Here is a 17,079-nt window from a genome sequence, read left to right on the forward strand (position 1 = left end):
GCCTTCAGCTCAGGTCATGATCTCAGGGTCCTGGGATCGAGTCCCGCATCGGGCTCTCTGCTCAGCAGGGAGCCTGCTTCCTCCTCCTCTCTCTCTCTCTGCCTGCCTCTCTGCCTACTTGTGAGCTCTCTCTGTCAAATAAATAAATAAAATCTTTAAAAAAAAAAAAAAGTTTCCCTCAAAAAAAAATTTTTTTTAAATAAAGATAGCATACAATACAGTAATTCCACTACTGGGTATTTAGTCAAAGAAAATGAAAACACTAATTCAAAAAGATATACGCACCCCTACATTTACTGCAGTATTATTTACAATAGCCAACTTACAGAAGCAACCTAAGTGTCTATCTACAGATGAATGCACAAAGCTCTAGTGTATACATGAGGGAATATTAGTGAACTATAAAAATAAATGAAATCTTGCCATCTGTGACAACATGGATAAACCTAGAGAGTATTTTGCTAAGTACAGTAAGTCAGATAGAGAAAGACAAATACCGTATGATTTCACTGTTATGTGGAATCTAAAAATGAAAACAAAATGGAAAAAATAACAAATACAGAGATACAGAGAACTGACAGTTGTCAGAAGGGAGGGCAGTCAGGGGAGATAGCAAAATAGGTGAAGAATATGAAGAGGTACAATCTCCAGTTATAAAATAAACAGGTCACAGGAATGAAAAATACAGCATGGAAAATACAGTCAATAATAGTGTAGTAACACTGTATGGTGACAGAATGTAACTACACTTACCATGGTAAGTACAGCAGAATGTATGGGGAGCTACCAAATCGCTATGTTGTACACCCAGAAGTAATATAATTGTATGTCAACTACATGTCAATTTTTTAAAATAGGGTTTGCCTCAGATTGTGATTCAACTCACCAGGTGGTAGTGGCTTCCTATCAGCATCAAACACCAGTAAGTCTTGTTCTCCTTCCCTGAACTCAACATGGAGAACGTCACTAAGAGCTCCAACAAGTTCTGTCACATTTAAGAAGCCCAATTTTTTTGGTGAAAGTTGCTCTTTAAAGATTATCTGTCAAAAAAAAAAAAAACAGAAATAACTTAAAACATACTTAATAGGAATACAACATATGCCCTTAAACAATGCCCCTTAATTTGGACTTAGTCAAACTAAATTTGTAAGAGTCAGTGAACTCATGTATTCCAGTAATACCAACCTAGAGACCTAAAGTCATTTCCAGGCCAGTTTCAAGTTCCTTTTAAAGTATATGGTAAGGGGCGCCTGGGTGGCTCAGAGGTTAAAGCCTCTGCCTTCAGCTCGGGTCATGATCCCGGGGTCCTGGGATCGAGCCCCACATGGGGCTCTCTGGTGGGTGGGGAGTCTGCTTCCTCCTCTCTCTCTCTGCTTGCCTTTCTGCCTACTTGTGATCTCTGTCAAATAAATAAATAAAATCTTAAAAAAAAATAAAGTATATGGTAAATTGAAGTGAAAATTAGGAGGGCTTTTGACCTCTCATTTTTAACAGTCTGATTATAAAGCAAAAGTCTTAAAAAGAGAGGGGGGCGATGCACAAAATACAAAAGTCATAATAAAACTGGCTATTTCTTTTATTTATTTAATTTTTCAGTGTAACAGATTTCATTGTTTATGCACCACACCCAGTGCTCCATGCAATATGTGCCCTCCATAATACCCACCACCAGGCTCCCCCAACCTCCCACACCCTCTCCCTTTCAAACCCTCAGATTGTTTTTCAGAGTCCATAGTCTCTCACGGTTCATCTCCCCCTCCAATTTCCCTCAACTCCCTTCTCCTCTCCATCTCCCCATGTCTATTTCTTGTTTTCAGATAAAGTATTCACTACCACTTACAACATGTAATAAAGTAATAATACTATTTCAAAATATTTCCTTAAAATTTTATGATTTCACCCTAGATGTTTGGATTAATAAGCAGGTGTCAGGGGCGCCAGGGTGGCTCAGTGGGTTAAGCCGCTGCCTTCGGCTCAGGTCATGATCTCAGGGTCCTGGGATCGAGTCCCACATCAGGCTCTCTGCTCAGCAGGGGGCCTGCTTCCCTTCCTCTCTCTCTGCCTGCTTCTCTGCCTACTTGTAATCTCTGTCTGTCAAATAAATAAATAAAATCTTAAAAAAAAAGAGTTCTTATAAAAAAATAAGCAGTTGTCAGTGTATCTGCTCGATTTTCTGGACTTGCAAAAGAAAAATTATACCAAATATAGAAAAATATATATGGGATATATACAAAATACGTTTGGTTTAAACTGCACAATGAATTGGAAGTTTGCCCTTGTTAGTGAGATCCCCCATTAAAATGTTCAAATTCCTAAACCTCTGTCTCCTAAACATGGTAAAGCCACTGAACTAATCATAATTCTTTTTCTGTTCCTTTAGCTAGACCAGGAAATAAACAATTACTCTGACTTCATCACCCTGGGGAAAACTGACACGAACACTCTAAAAGAACTAACTCCTGACAGAGGATAGGACTGCTGTATACCTTCTTGTTCATGGACAGTACGGGACCCAACTCAACTCTTTATGACTTCTCCATAGACACTTGAAAAACAGAGGCCCAGCATCAGCCAAGTCATTGTTTTAAAGGGTCGCTAATATACATCTATAGCTAGTCATGAATATCCCAAGAGAGAAAAGTCTGGTAGAAGAAAGGGGAAGGATGATGGTGAATGAGACTTGAATCTCTCCTTCTTAGCACATTATATATTATGGCTTCTTTCCCTTTTATGTTCATTAGTCTCTTTATTGGTTTATCTTCTCTGTAAAGTGCCTAGTATGATGAATACGCAGGCCAGTCAAGCACATGACTAATCTGGGAAGGATTTCATTAATTTTTTAATACATGTCATTTAGGAGTCTCAAAAAAGTATATGGCAAAACTAAGTCTCTGACCCAATCCCATCTTTCAGTGGCACAGGAGATCTCTTCCCTGGAGGTAACCAATTACTCCACGTTTTTGCATAAACCCTCATCTTCAGTTTCTTGAGTGACTTTCTAGAAACTGTCAAAATCTGAACACACATCATATTTCGGCATAATAGATTATGTCTATTGTACATGTTTCAGTTAATACAGAGATAATCCCCTATCAGTAAATGACATAGTTGAGTTCTGCTTTGTAGATGGAGAATTAGTATTACTAAGTTGTTTCTGTCCATTGATGGATATGTAAGGACATTTTTCCCTTAATTTCTTTGTTCCGTCTCCAGCTTTACAGACTCCCAACCATAAGCACTTCTCTCTTCCAATTCAACTTAGAGTTTATATTTGTGCCCTCAAATATATGAATATATCCTATTACGTGATTTATTTCTTCACTGTGTGGATTTTGCAAGATGACATTCCAGTGCAAAAACTATTTTCTGTTTTCTGGATCAAAGGCTTGGTCTGACTCATGCTCTGTGATTGAAGTGATGCTAAATAATTTATAAAGGGGCATATAATGTCTGGTTGTCTCTTTTTTGGTGGTGTCTCTTTTTTTGGTGGTGCCATTCCTGGTCCATACCTAGATCTGCTATTTTATTAAGGGTTTTAACATAGTGAAATTCTATCAATTCTTTTTTGTTACTTAGTTGGAACATTTTATGGATATGCTCCCCTCATCCGCTACCCAGTCATACCAGTTCATTTAGGAAAGCCAGGATAAGTGATTGGCTTTCTCTTTATTATTTTTCAAGAAAATAAATCGGTTCTCTATCATCCTCCATGATGACCAGTTAGTTTTTAATATCATAGAAACTCAAAGAATTAAACATTTGATGGGCTTCAAACCACTGCATGTATTAACCTTACTGATGATTCCCAAAATAAGTCTTCAAGTGGATTCCTAAGCCCTTCTGATGTGAACCTAGTTTTTAATAGGTTCCTTATTAGTCTGGAATGAAAAGATACTCCAGGTTCTGTTTATGCAACTATAATATGTTTATACACACAATTAAAATTATCCTGTAATTGCTTTCATCTATCCCATAATTATTACTATGCTCTATACCACATTATACAACAATCTCCAAATTGAGTAACAGGACTAACACTAGGACCATCAATATAATAAAAGCAATTAAACTTTTATGCCTATGCTGACTACTTCTCTGTTATTTTGTGGAATTGTTCTTCATCTACATTATCAGACTATATAGCCATCATGTACTATATTATCTCCTTCTAACCTTCATTTGCTCTTACTTTTACAAGGAGCGGTCACTGTCAGTTCTTTTGTTGTTACCTCTCAACAGTTCCAGTTTTCTTAAGTTCATTCAACAGCAGACTCCTTGAGAAGGACTCATGAGAACAACAGTTCTTGAATTCTCGCATGGTGATGACAGCTTCTCTGGTGCTCTATACTTGAAGGTTAATTTTGCTAGCTATAAAATCCTTAGCCTACATTTTTTTTCCTTGAGTATATGAAATATGTTATGCCCTTTTCTTCTAGCATAAAATACTGCTGTGAAAATAACCATAACCTAATTGTCTCCCTTATAAATCACTTGCTCTTTTAGTTTAGATGTCCAAAGGACTGTTCTTTTCCTTTAAGTCCAATAATTTGATGTGGGTCTTTCTGGTGAACATTCCCAAGCATGTCATGTGTTCTTTCAAAACACAGCTTCAAATCTTCCATTTTAGTAAAGTTCACTCAAACTATAGTTTTCAGTATTTGTTCTGTTTCACTCTTTGGTTTTATTATTTATATGTTGGCTCTTCTCTGCATGTTTTCAAAATCTGTTACTTTCTCTTACGTCTTTACCTTTGTTCATTTTTTCTCACATATTCTTTTTTTTTTAAAGATTTTATTTATTTATTTGACAGAGAGCAATCACAAGTAGGCAGAGAGGCAGGCAGAGAGAGAGGAAGGGAAGCAGGCTCCCTGCTGAGCAGAGAGCCCGACGGGGAAATCGATCCCAGGACCCTGAGATCATGACCCAAGCCGAAGGCAGCGGCTTAACCCACTGAGCCACCCAGGCGCCCTTTTCTCACATATTTTTTTTTAAATTTTTATTTATTTATTTGACAGAGAGAGAGATCACAAGTAGGCAGAGAGGCAGGCAGAGAGAGAGGAAGGGAAGCAGGCTCCCTGCTGAGCAGAGAGCCCGATGCGGAACTCGATCCCAGGACCCTGAGATCATGACCCAAGCCGAAGGCAGCGGCTTAACCCACTGAGCCACCCAGGCGCCCTTTTCTCACATATTTTTTTTAAAATTTTTATTTATTTATTTGACAGAGAGAGAGATCACAAGTAGGCAGAGAGAGAGAGGAGGAAGCAGGCTCCCTGCTGAGCAGAGAGCCCGATGCGGGACTCGATCCCAGGACCCTGAGATCATGACCTGAGCTGAAGGCAGCGGCCTAACCCACTGAGCCACCCAGGCGCCCTCTCACATATTCTTATAAAAAATTTCAAACATGAGGCGCCTGGATGGCTCAGTTGTCAAGTGTCTGCCTTCAGCTCAGGTCATGATCTCAGGTTCCTGGGATCGAGCTCCGCATCAGGCTCCCTGCCCAGCAAAGCGTCTGCTTCTCCCTCTCCCACTCCCCCTGCTTGTGTTCCCTCTCTCACTGCCTCTCTCTCTCAAATAATTAAAATCTTTAAAAAAAAAAAAAAGTAAAACATGGCAGGAGGTGAAAAACTTGGGACAGTGAACACCTACCAGGCTCAGTGATATAATTATTAGTATTCTCCTATATTTGCTTTATTATCTACCCATCCACCTACCAATCATGTTATCCTTTTATACATTTTAGAGTAACCTCCAAACATCAATAACCGTAACCCCAAAGTAAGTTAGCATGCACATAATTAATTGGTTTCAATACGTTAGCTTTTTTTAAGGTAAAACTGACATACACTAAAAAAAAAAAAAAAAAAAAAAAAAAAAACCTGACATACACTGAAACACTTCAAAACTTCAGGTGACCATTCAATAGCTTTGATAAAAGCTAAACTGTATAACCCAAACCCCTGTTCCATACATAGAACACTTCCATCAGCTCAGCAAGTCCTCCCTTGCCTAGAGACAAATAAGTCTTTTCCACCACAGAGTTTATTTATGTGTTCATATAGCTATTCTAGTAGGAAAACCTCCTACAGTACTATTCTGCATAAGGCTTTGTTCACCAGCAAGTGCTTCTCAGATTCATCCATGTTGTTTCATGTATTAGTTTATGTCTTCTTAAAGGTGAATAAGTATTTGACTGTAAAAATATACCACAATTTCTTTATTCATTTTCCCACTGGTGAACAATAGGGTTGTTTTCAGTTTGGGCTATTTAGTATAAAGCTGTTATGAATAATACGTTCAAGTCTTTTGGTGAAGGGACACAGGCTTTGATTTTTCTTGGGAAACATCTGGGTCAAGGGGGTAAATATATGGTTATTTTATAAGAAACAGAACAATTTTGAAAGTAGTTGTACCATTTTATACTTGCATTAAAAATGTATGAGAATTTACTATCATGCATGCACATATCTGCATTTGCAAACTGTTCATTTTTTGCAATTTTTAAAATATATTGTCTGGCTTTCTGTAACAGAGCTACAAAAGGTTCTTTATGTATTCTGGATTTAAGCCTTTTTTTAGAAGTATGATTGTAAATATTTCTCCCCAGTCTGTGATCTGCCTATTAATTTTTAAGTAGTCTCCTAAATATAATTTTAATAAAATCTCATTATCAATTTTCCTTTAAACGATTATTGCTTTCTATGTCCTAAGAAACTCTTTATCTACCCCCAGGTTATGAATACGTGTTTTCTTCAAGATGCTTTAATTTTCAACCTTTTCATTTGAGTCTATAATATCTCTCACATTAACTTTTGTACACAGTATGAGGTTGAGGTTCATTTTTCTCCTTTATGGATATTCAGTTGTTCCAGCACCATTTTCTGAACAGATATTCCTTTCCCCATTTAATTCCTTTGGCAACTCTGTGAAAAATCACTTGAGCACATATGAATGGATCTCTTCATGTATGCTCCTATATGACAAATTCATGGGTTTTTCAATGTTTACAAATAGCCTTCAGGAATTGTGATGAAGAATATAATGAATCTAAAGCATAACAACAATACTGAGACTTCTCAGCCATGAATGTGTTACCTCTTGCATTTCTCTCAGCAATGTTTAGTAGTTTTCAGTGTAGATGTCTCATATTTCTTTGTTAATCTTATTTTCAAGTTACTTAAGTTTAACAGAAATTTCTAAATTTCTATTTGTTTTCTGCCATTATATAGAAATGTAACTGGTTTTTCAAATATTAACCGTATCTTGTTAGTTCTAGTAGTTTTTTCATGGATTCCTGAATATATTCTACCTAGATAAACATATTTCCTGCAAATACAGACAATTTTATTCTCCTCTTCAGGTTCAATTTGTATCTTTTAAGGGATTTGTTAATTTCTTCTAAGCTATCAAATGACTCGCACAGTTGTTTATAATATTCCCTTGTCTGGGAGCCTGGGTGGCTCAGTGGGTTAAGCTGCTGCCTTCAGCTCAGGTCATGATCTCAGGGTCCTGGGATCGAGTCCCGCATCGGGCTCTCTGCTCAGCAGAGAGCCTGCTTCTCTCTCTCTCTCTCTCTCTCTCTGCCTCTCCGTCTACTTGTGATTTCTCTCTGTCAAATAAATAAATAGAAAAAAAATCTTAAAAAAAAAATATTCCCTTGTCATTTTATATCTGTAGGATCTATAATGACAAAGTCTCTCTCTTTCATAATACTATAATGTGTCATTTTTTTCTTTTTAAGTTTCCAGTGGTTCACCAATTTTGGTGAACTTCCAAAGAATCAACATTTGGCTTAATTTTCTTTTAAGTGCAAATTTATTGGTTTCTATCCTTAGCTTCATCACTTTGTTCCTTCTACTTGTTCTGAGTTTACTTTGCCCCTCTTTTTCTAGCCTGCCTAATGTAGACCCCTAGATCAATGATGATTTTATCATTTTCTTCTTTTCTAATTTAGACATTTCAGAACTATCAATTCTCCTGTGAGGGCTGCTTTGGCTACATCTCACAGATTTTGATATGCTGTATTTTCATTATCATTCAGTTGGAAATATTTTCTAATTTCCCTAATAATGATTTAGAAAATGGTGTTTAACTTTCAAATTATTTGAAAGGTTAAATTCTTAAATAATCTGTTGTTTGACTTGTAATTTAATCCCTTCATAATCAGAAAGCATACTCTTAAGATTTCGGTATTTTGAAATTTGTTAGAACTTAATTCTATAAGCCAACTAATGTTCTATCTTGGCAAATATCTCATATGCACTTGAATTGAAAGTATATTCTGCACTGTTGAGTCTCTTATTCTAAAAAATGGACCAAGATGGTAAAGAGGGTGGCTCAGATTTTCTACATCCTTATACATTTTTTTACTATTCTATCAATTGCTGGAAAAAGAAAATGTATTTGTAGAATTCATTATTTTGTCAATTTTTGGATCATTTATTTTAAAATATTAGGTAAATACATATTTAAATGTTGTGTCTTCCTAAAGAATTGATCCTCAAACTATAAGATACCTAGGAATAAACCTAACCAAAGAGACTAAATATCTGTACTCAGAAAACTATAAAGTACTCATGAAAGAAATTGAGGAAGACACAAAGAAATGGAAAAATGTTCCATGCTCCGGGATTGGAAGAACAAATATTGTGAAAATGCCTATCTATCTAAAGCAATCTACACATTTAATTCAATCCCTATCAAAATCCCCCCATTTTTTTCCAAAGAACTGGAACAAATAACCCTAAAATTTATATGAAACCAGAAAAGACCTTGAATAGCCAAAGGAATATTGAAAAAGAAAGCCAAAGTTGGTAGCATCACAATTCCAGAATTCAAGCTCTATTACAAAGCTGTCATCATCAAGACAGTATGGTACTGACACAAAAACAGACATATAGATCAATGGAACGGAATAGAGAGCCCAGAAATAGACCCTCAACTCTATGGTCAACTAATCTTTGACAAAGCAGGAAAGAATGTCCAATGGAAAAAAAGACAGCCTCTTCAATAAATGGTGTTGGGAAAACTGGACAGCCACATGCAGAAAAATGAAATTGGACCATTTCCTTACACCACACACGAAAATAGACTGAAATTGGATGAAGGACCTCAATGTGAGAAAGGAATCCATCCAAATCCTTGAAGAGAACACAGGCAGCAACCTCTTCGACCTCAGCCGCAACAACTTCTTCCAAGGAACATCGCCAAAGGCAAGGGAAGCAAGGGCAAAAATGAACTTTTGGGATTTCATCAGATCAAAAGCTTTTGCACAGCAAAGGAAACAGTTAACAAAACCAAAAGATAACTGACAGAATGAGAGAAGATATTTGCAAAAGACATATCAGATAAAGGGCTAGTGTCCAAAATCTATAAAGAACTTAGCAAACTCAACACCCAAAGAACAAATAATCCAATCAAGAAATGGGCAGAGGACAGGAACAGACATTTCTGCAAAGAAGACATCCAGGTGGCCAACAGGCACATGAAAAAGTGCTCCACATCACTCGGCATCAGGGAAATACAAATCAAAACCACAATGAGATATCACCTCACACCAGTCAGAATGGCTAAAATTAACAAGTCAGGAAACGACAGATGCTGGGGAGGATGTGGAGAAAGGGGAACCTTCCTACACTGTTGGTGGGAATGCAAGCTGGTGCAACCACTCTGGAAAACAGCATGGAGGTTCCTCAGAAAGTTGAAAATAGAGCTATGCTATGACCCAGCAATTGCACTACTGGGTATTTACCCTAAAGATACAAACGTAGTGATCCAAAGGGGCACGTGCACCCGAATGTTTATAGCAGCAATGTCTACAATAACCAAACTATGGAAAGAACCTAGATGTCCACCAACAGATGAATGGATAAAGAAGATGTGGTATATATACATAATGGAATACTATGCAGCCATCAAAAGAAATGAAATCTTGCCATTTGCGACAACATGGATGGAACTAGAGGGTATTATGCTTAGTGAAATAAGTCAAGTGGAGAAAGACAACTATCATATGATCTCCCTGATAGGAGGAAGTGGAGATGCAACATGGGGGGCTTGGGGGGTAGGGAAGGAAAAAAATGAAACAAGACGGGATCGGGAGGGAGACAAACCATAAGTGACTCTTAATCTCACAAAACAAACTGAGGGTTGCTGGGGGGAGTGGGGAAGGGAGAGGGTGGTAGGGTTATGGACATTGGGGAGGGTATGTGCTATGGTGAGTGCTGTGAAGTGTGTAAACCTGGCGATTCACAGACCTGTACCCCTGGGGATAAAAATACATTATATGTTTATTAAAAAAATTAAATAAATTCAAAAAAACAAAACTAAACTAAAAAAAAAAAAGAATCGATCCTCTATCCTTATATAATGGCCCTCTGATAATACATATTGCCTTGAACTCTGCTTTATCTCAATTTTAAAAATCAATTCAGTTATTTTTTGCTTATTTCATGTATGTCTTATCCATCTTTCACTTTTAGTCTCTGTCTTTATATTTACAGTGTTTCTTGTTAATGTTAGCTAGTTGCATCTTTACATCCTCTCACAATTTCATTAATTCTAATATTTCACCCACTTACATTTATGAAATTAATATAATTGGATTTATAGCTACTATTTTGCTATTTTTTTAAGTAAGCTCCATGTCCACTGTAGAGCCCAATATGGGGCTCGAACTCACAACCCCGAGATCAAGACCTGAGCTAAAATCAAGAGTCAGATGTATAACTGACTAAGCCACCCAGATGCCCCAACATTTTTCTATTTAATTTCTTCTGATTCCATCTGTATTCCGTTCCTCTCAAACTTTGTTCCATTGTTGTCTTTCAAGCAAGACAGCTGAACAATAAACCCCATCTTCCTTTGGGTTCACTGAGTAGCTCTGTATAATTCCATTTTAATTTATCTACTGTTTTTATAGCTGCAACTCTGCATTTTTATGGCTATTTTTTACACCCTTAATTTTCGATATCACTGTACTACCTCACATAAAATATAAAGAACCTCATAGCTCAATGTACTTCAGTTATGCTCTGGTTTTCATGTGCATTACATCCACATCATCTACATGCTATAAACCCAGTTACACAATGTTATAATTTTTGCTTAAAGCAGTCATATATTTAAGTGATGAAAGAAGAGTCTTATATATAAAAGACCACTTACCATTTCCCATGCTCTTCAATTCTCCCTGTGGATTTAAGTGCAATCTAGCATCATTTTGTTCAGCCTGAAGAATGTTCTTTAGAATTTCTTATAGTGCAGGGCTGCTTACTATTAATTTGAAATTTTTGATTATTTGAAAATGTCTTTATTTTACCTTCATTCTTGAACACTACTATCAATAGGTATAAAATTTTGGCCTAACATTATTTTTCCTATGAGCACTTTAAAGATGTCCCTCCACTTGTTTTTAGTCTTTATTGTTTCTAATGAGAAGTCAGCCATCATTTGTGTCATTATTCCTCTGTATACATTTCACTGCTTTCAGGATCTTCTCTGAAAATCATTTTTCTCTGGGTGCTTTCAGAATTTTCTAATTATCTCTGGTTTTCTGCAGTTTGATGTGCCTGTGTGAAGTGTTCTTTATATTCACTGTGTAAATTTATCTGGGCTTCTTAAATCTGTAAACTTCTTTCACAAAAATTTGGAATATTTTCAGCCATTATTTTTTCAAATATTTTCCTATTTTCTCTCCTTTCTTTCACTCATCACCAATTATATCTATGTTAGACCACCTGATATTGTCCCACCAGTCTCTCAGACTCTGCTTTTTTTTTTTTTTAAGATTTTATTTATTTATCTATTTATTTATTTGACAGAGATCACAAGTGGGCAGAGAGAGAGGAGGAAGCAGGGTCCCCGCTGAGCAGGGAGCCCGATGCGGGGCTCGATCCCAGGACCCTGGGATCATGACCTGAGCTGAAGGCAGAGGCCTTAACCCCCTGAGCCACCCAGGCGCCCCCAGACTCTGCTTTTTATTTTTTATTTTTTGACTCTGCTTTTTTTAATCTTTCCATTTATTTTCTCTATTCTTCAGATTGAACCATTTCTATTGATCTGTCTTGAAGTTCACCAGGGCTTTCTTCTGCCACTTCTAATTTGTTAAGATAACTTCAGTGAATTTTTTTTTAACTTTTAGAAAATCTTTTTTTTTTATAGTTTTTCTCCAGTAAGGCATGTTACCTGTTCATCCAGTATGAACACATATTTCTTTATATCCCTTAACAGGACTATAAAAGCTCTTTAAAACCCTTTTTCTAACTTCAACATCTGCATCACCAATATTTCCATTGATTACTCTTTCTCTTCACTAAGGATCATATTTTGTTTCTTAATTATATTTTGTTTCTGATTTAGTAAATTGGTTTGTATCCTGGACATGATGAATGATATACCAAAAAAACTCTGGAATTGTTCTTATTCCTTTTAAGCCAACTGCTTTTTGCTTTGTTTAAGCAGGCCATGAATTTGGCCGAACTTAAATTCTGCCTCTCTGTGATGGTCAACAGCTGAAATATAGTTAATTCTTTTAGACTTACTAGACTACTTTGACCCTGCTGCAACTATGCATAGTTCAACTATCAACCAGAGATTTGGGCAGAATTTATGTGCAGAATTTGTTGTTCCTCCTCTGTAGCTCTCTCTATCCTAAAATTTCTCCCTTCATCTTTCAGCTGCTTACACAGCTCTAAACACTGTCCTCTGGTTCTTCAAGCCAGTATATACTTCTGGTTTTTGTCCAAATCCAAAATTCCAAACATTGGATGAGGCCTGCCATCAGGCCAAAATCTAGACAAATAAAAAAGGTGTCATTCCCTCTTCCAGATGGTGAATCCTGTCCAGTTTCTGCCTACTTTTACTTTATATTTTTCTTAAAGATTTTATTTATTTATTTGACAGACAGAGATCACAAGTAGGCAGAGAGACAGGCAGAGCGAAAGGGGGAGGCAGGCTCCCTGTCAAGCAGAGAGCCTGATGTAGGGCTCAATCCCAGGACCCTGAGATCACGACCTGAGCCAAAGGCAGAGGCTTTACCCCACTGAGCCGCCCAGGTGCACCTCTGCCTACTTTTAGATATTGATTTAGTACTACCTTCAGACAGTGGTTTTTTTAAACTTTGTCCAGAATTTATAATACTTATCTTCAAGATTATTCCAATATAAGCTACTCATACATATCATCTTAATTTATTTGCATGCCTGAGTTTCTCACTAGATTTCAAAAACATTACAGAGACTTTTTATGCCTAGATACCCAGAGCCTCCTTCATTTCCTCTGAATTTTCAAAATGTTCCTCATACTTACCTGTTTTCTTTTTTCCTGAGGGCATTATCTGTCATAATTTTGCTCTTATCATCTTTGCAGTTTAGTCTTCATTTTAGAAATGATTTTTTTCTTTTCTTTCTAATTCTGCCCAGTCTATTATCACCTTATTTTCAAATTCATATACTTCAGATTTATATTGTTCATGAAAGAACAATACTTCTTAATGTATCTTATGTATCTTAATGTATCTTTTTGAAAAAGTAGGCTTCAGTTTTTATCTGTATTAAGGGCATGCATTTCTGACATGCTTTCACTATCTATAGATAAATTACTCTTCTCCTTATTCTCTTTTTTTCTTAACATAGTGAAGATGTTTGGTTCTGATCCTCTTCTGTTGCATATTTTAGGTGAAATTCATTTTCCTAATTTGTATAACATCCTGGACTGCTTTTCTGCTTCAGACCTCCTTCTACTATTCTCATATACTGTTAAGAAATATAGTACCTTAGTACAGCCACAAAAGTTCCTCAAAAAATTAAAAATAAAAATACCGTATGATCCAATAATTTTACTATTAGGGATTTACCCAAAGAAAATGAAAACATTAATTTAATCTATGTACCCCTATGTTTCTTGCAATATTATTTACAACACCCAAAATAATGGAACCAACCCAAGAGTCCATCAATAGATGAATGGATAAGGAAGATGTGGTGTACACACAGGAGTATTACACAGCCATAGAAAAGGAGAGGATCTTGTCATCTGCAACAACATGGATGGGCCTAGAGGGTACAATGCTAAGTGAAATAAGTCAGACTGAGAAAGACATACCACACGACTTCACTCATAGTTGGAATATTAAAAAAAAAAAAAAAGAATCAGACCTGTAAACACGGAGAACTGATGGTTGCCAGAAGGCAGTGGATGGGGAGGATGGGAAACTGGTCAAAGGGAGTGCGAGATGCAGGTTCCAGTTATGGAATGAGTAAGTCACAGGAATAAAGGCATAGCATAAAGAATATAGTCAATGATGTAATTAAAGGCATAGCATAAGGAATATAGTCAATGATGTACTCGTGTTGTGCTGTATGGTGACAGATGGCAGCTACAATAGTGGTGAGAATAGCATCATATTTAAACTTGTTGAGTTGCCATGAAGTACACTTCAAACAAGTATAACATGGTCAACGACACTCAAATTAAAAATATGGTCCCTATCCTGCTCAATTTTTCTCTCATGTCTGGTCCTATCTGGAAGGGAACTCTGGCCTGTCCATTTCAAGAATTCACAGAGGCTACAATGCTCCAGCCTGATTCAAGCCTTACCATGAAACACTCTCTGCTATTAGATATAGTAAAGTATTATCCACTTTCAGCTGCCATTTTTTAAATGGCTTGCTATACTGTCTAGTTAATTATCTTACAGTTACTTTGTAATTTTTTATTCCCAGACCCATCAGAAATCGGCTCCCTTATCTCCTTCTATTTTCTCCTGACACAGACACTGGTATCATGAAGACCTTCCTTGTAGCTGCTGGTAATTACTCTCCACAAAACTGTTCTTAGAAAATATATTACCCAATTTTGTTGTAGATATTATCAGTGGACTTTTAGTTTTGCTATCTAGTTTCTCTGTCTTTATGTGGAGCCTCAGGAAAAGCCAAAAACTATGCTGCCACTACAATATTTTCCCTTCAATTAACAACTGAACGAGCCATTTTGAACACAGACTACCAAACAGGTAGTTCAAGAGGGCAAATCAAACAGGTAGCTTTTTTATCACACTGGATAAATAAAGGGTTAAGCAAATGTTTTTATAAGTTAGAACAAAAGTTAAAATAAATCTGTACTTACTGTATACTTCTAATCATGAAGCTGAATTTCTGCCTGTTTACTAAGAAAAGCAAAGAGCTTCGCTATAACATTAAAAGGTTTTAACTTCTCCAAGATTGCTGACTTGCAAGCTTAACACCTTAAACTGTTATTACAAGCTACATTTGACTGTGGTATAAAACTCTTCACTTTCAGCTGTGACTCTGGCATAGGAGACTGATTTTACCCATAAATTCTGTGATAAGTCATATTCTCTTACAGACTTTATTCTGGAATTTCCTTATAAGGTAAGTTAATTTGCTGGTTCGTCACCAAGACCCTTTGTTTTAAGTCTAAAATTTTGTGGCACAAAAAGATTCCAATTTTTAAAACAATGGGAACTTAAGTCTTCTCCATCATTTCCAAGGGATGATGCCTATCTTTTCAATCTTTTCTTTCTTCTAAGAGTTAATATTTATTGAACAATTACTATGTGGCAGGCACTGTTCTAAGTATTTCATTTTTAAGCCATTGAAACTTGGCAAAACTCTCTAAGTTAGTTATCCTGACTTTAGATATCATTTATAAACCAGCACATAGAAGCTAATGTATTTAACCATTATGCTGTAGTATCTCACAAAACCTGTTTATATCTGTTTATATATATGACAGTTTCCATGGCATAGAAGTTAAGATTCAGGATTCAAAACCTGGGATTCAAATCCTGACTCCATCTGTTACTACCTGCCCCTTAGGCAAGTTACTTCTTGTGCTTCTGTCTGTTGTGAAAAATCAAATGAACTACAATATGAAAAGCATTCAGAACAGAGCCCAGCATAGAGCTAGTATGTACCCAGATCTTACCATTTTTTTAAACTGGCTATGTGACAGGGTCTAAATTACCATTCCGCAACTTGATTTTTTCACTAAACAGATGATGATCCATGTTGCAGAATAAACCTAGCTTATTTTATCTACAATGTATTATTCCATCACATAAATGTCAGTCTCTATTTATCCATTCTCCTACTGACAGTCATTTAATCTGTTTCCAATTTTTGTCTCTGCTGCCAGATGCACATGCCTTATGCAGGTCTCCACGCGCACACACGTAAGAGTTTCTCTATAGTATGTAGGTAGAAGTGGAAACGCTGGACCACTGGGGGTGCTTATCTTCAACTCTCATACTGTCAAAACTCCAAAGGGGTTTTGTCTCACAAGAAATGGATGACATATTCTGTTTTTCCAAATCCCCACTGACACCTGGCATTGCCAGACCTTAAAAATAAATCAACTTTTATTCTATTATCATAACATTAAATGGTAAAGATATCCTATGTATAATGAGGTACTTATAAAGTACCATATTCTTAACTCTTTTAGTAAAGAAAATGATAGTAAAATGCAAAACAAAATGTTGAAGTACCACATAGACCTGGAGGATCCAAGGAGTAGACACAAAATTTCTACACATCAAAGAAACCTAAGAAATAAAAAAATAAACATGGCTGATGAAAAATAAAATACTCACCTCAAACTCTCTGAGCAGTTTAGAAATAAGCAAACCCTCCGGAAACTTGGATACTACCTAACAGAAAATACAATACAATATAAATAGACATTATTAGGATTCTGGCTAACAAAATATCAAAATAAAAACACTATAAACTTAAATAGTAACAAAGAAAAAAATAAGATTAGTGAGTGAATGAATTAAAAGTCACAATACTTTTAAAATCAGTTTTTAAAAAACAATAACAAAAAAAAGGCTTCCAACATTTCCAGAGTTGAGAAATCATTCTTGCACAGTACTGCAATGCCACAGCTCTCCAGAAATTCCTACAATTCTTTAGAAAACATAGTTAGCTTTAGCTTACATAAAGTAAATATTCTAAAGCATAATTTCAAGCATTTTATTTTAAATATTTTATATTTAAGTAACCATAACACTTAGTGTGGGGATCGAACTCACAACCCCGAGATCGAGAGTCACATGCT

General features: G+C 36.2%; 1 protein-coding gene across 2 annotated transcripts in view; it reads right to left on the reverse strand.

The window, feature by feature from the left end:
• The window catches only part of TDRD5 (tudor domain containing 5), a 91,939-nt gene that overhangs the window by 49,915 nt on the left and 24,945 nt on the right, over window positions 1-17,079 (reverse strand). For both annotated transcript variants that reach the window (XM_044267311.1, XM_044267310.1), the window contains exons 6-7: window positions 16,613-16,669; window positions 887-1,040 (exon numbers count right to left, since the gene is read on the reverse strand). In XM_044267311.1, coding sequence (XP_044123246.1) covers window positions 887-1,040; window positions 16,613-16,669 — 211 coding nt within the window. The remainder of the gene's footprint in view (window positions 1-886; window positions 1,041-16,612; window positions 16,670-17,079) is intronic.

Source organism: Neovison vison, chromosome 10 (genome assembly GCF_020171115.1).
Source record: "Neovison vison isolate M4711 chromosome 10, ASM_NN_V1, whole genome shotgun sequence".
Taxonomy (NCBI): Eukaryota; Metazoa; Chordata; class Mammalia; order Carnivora; family Mustelidae; genus Neogale; species Neogale vison.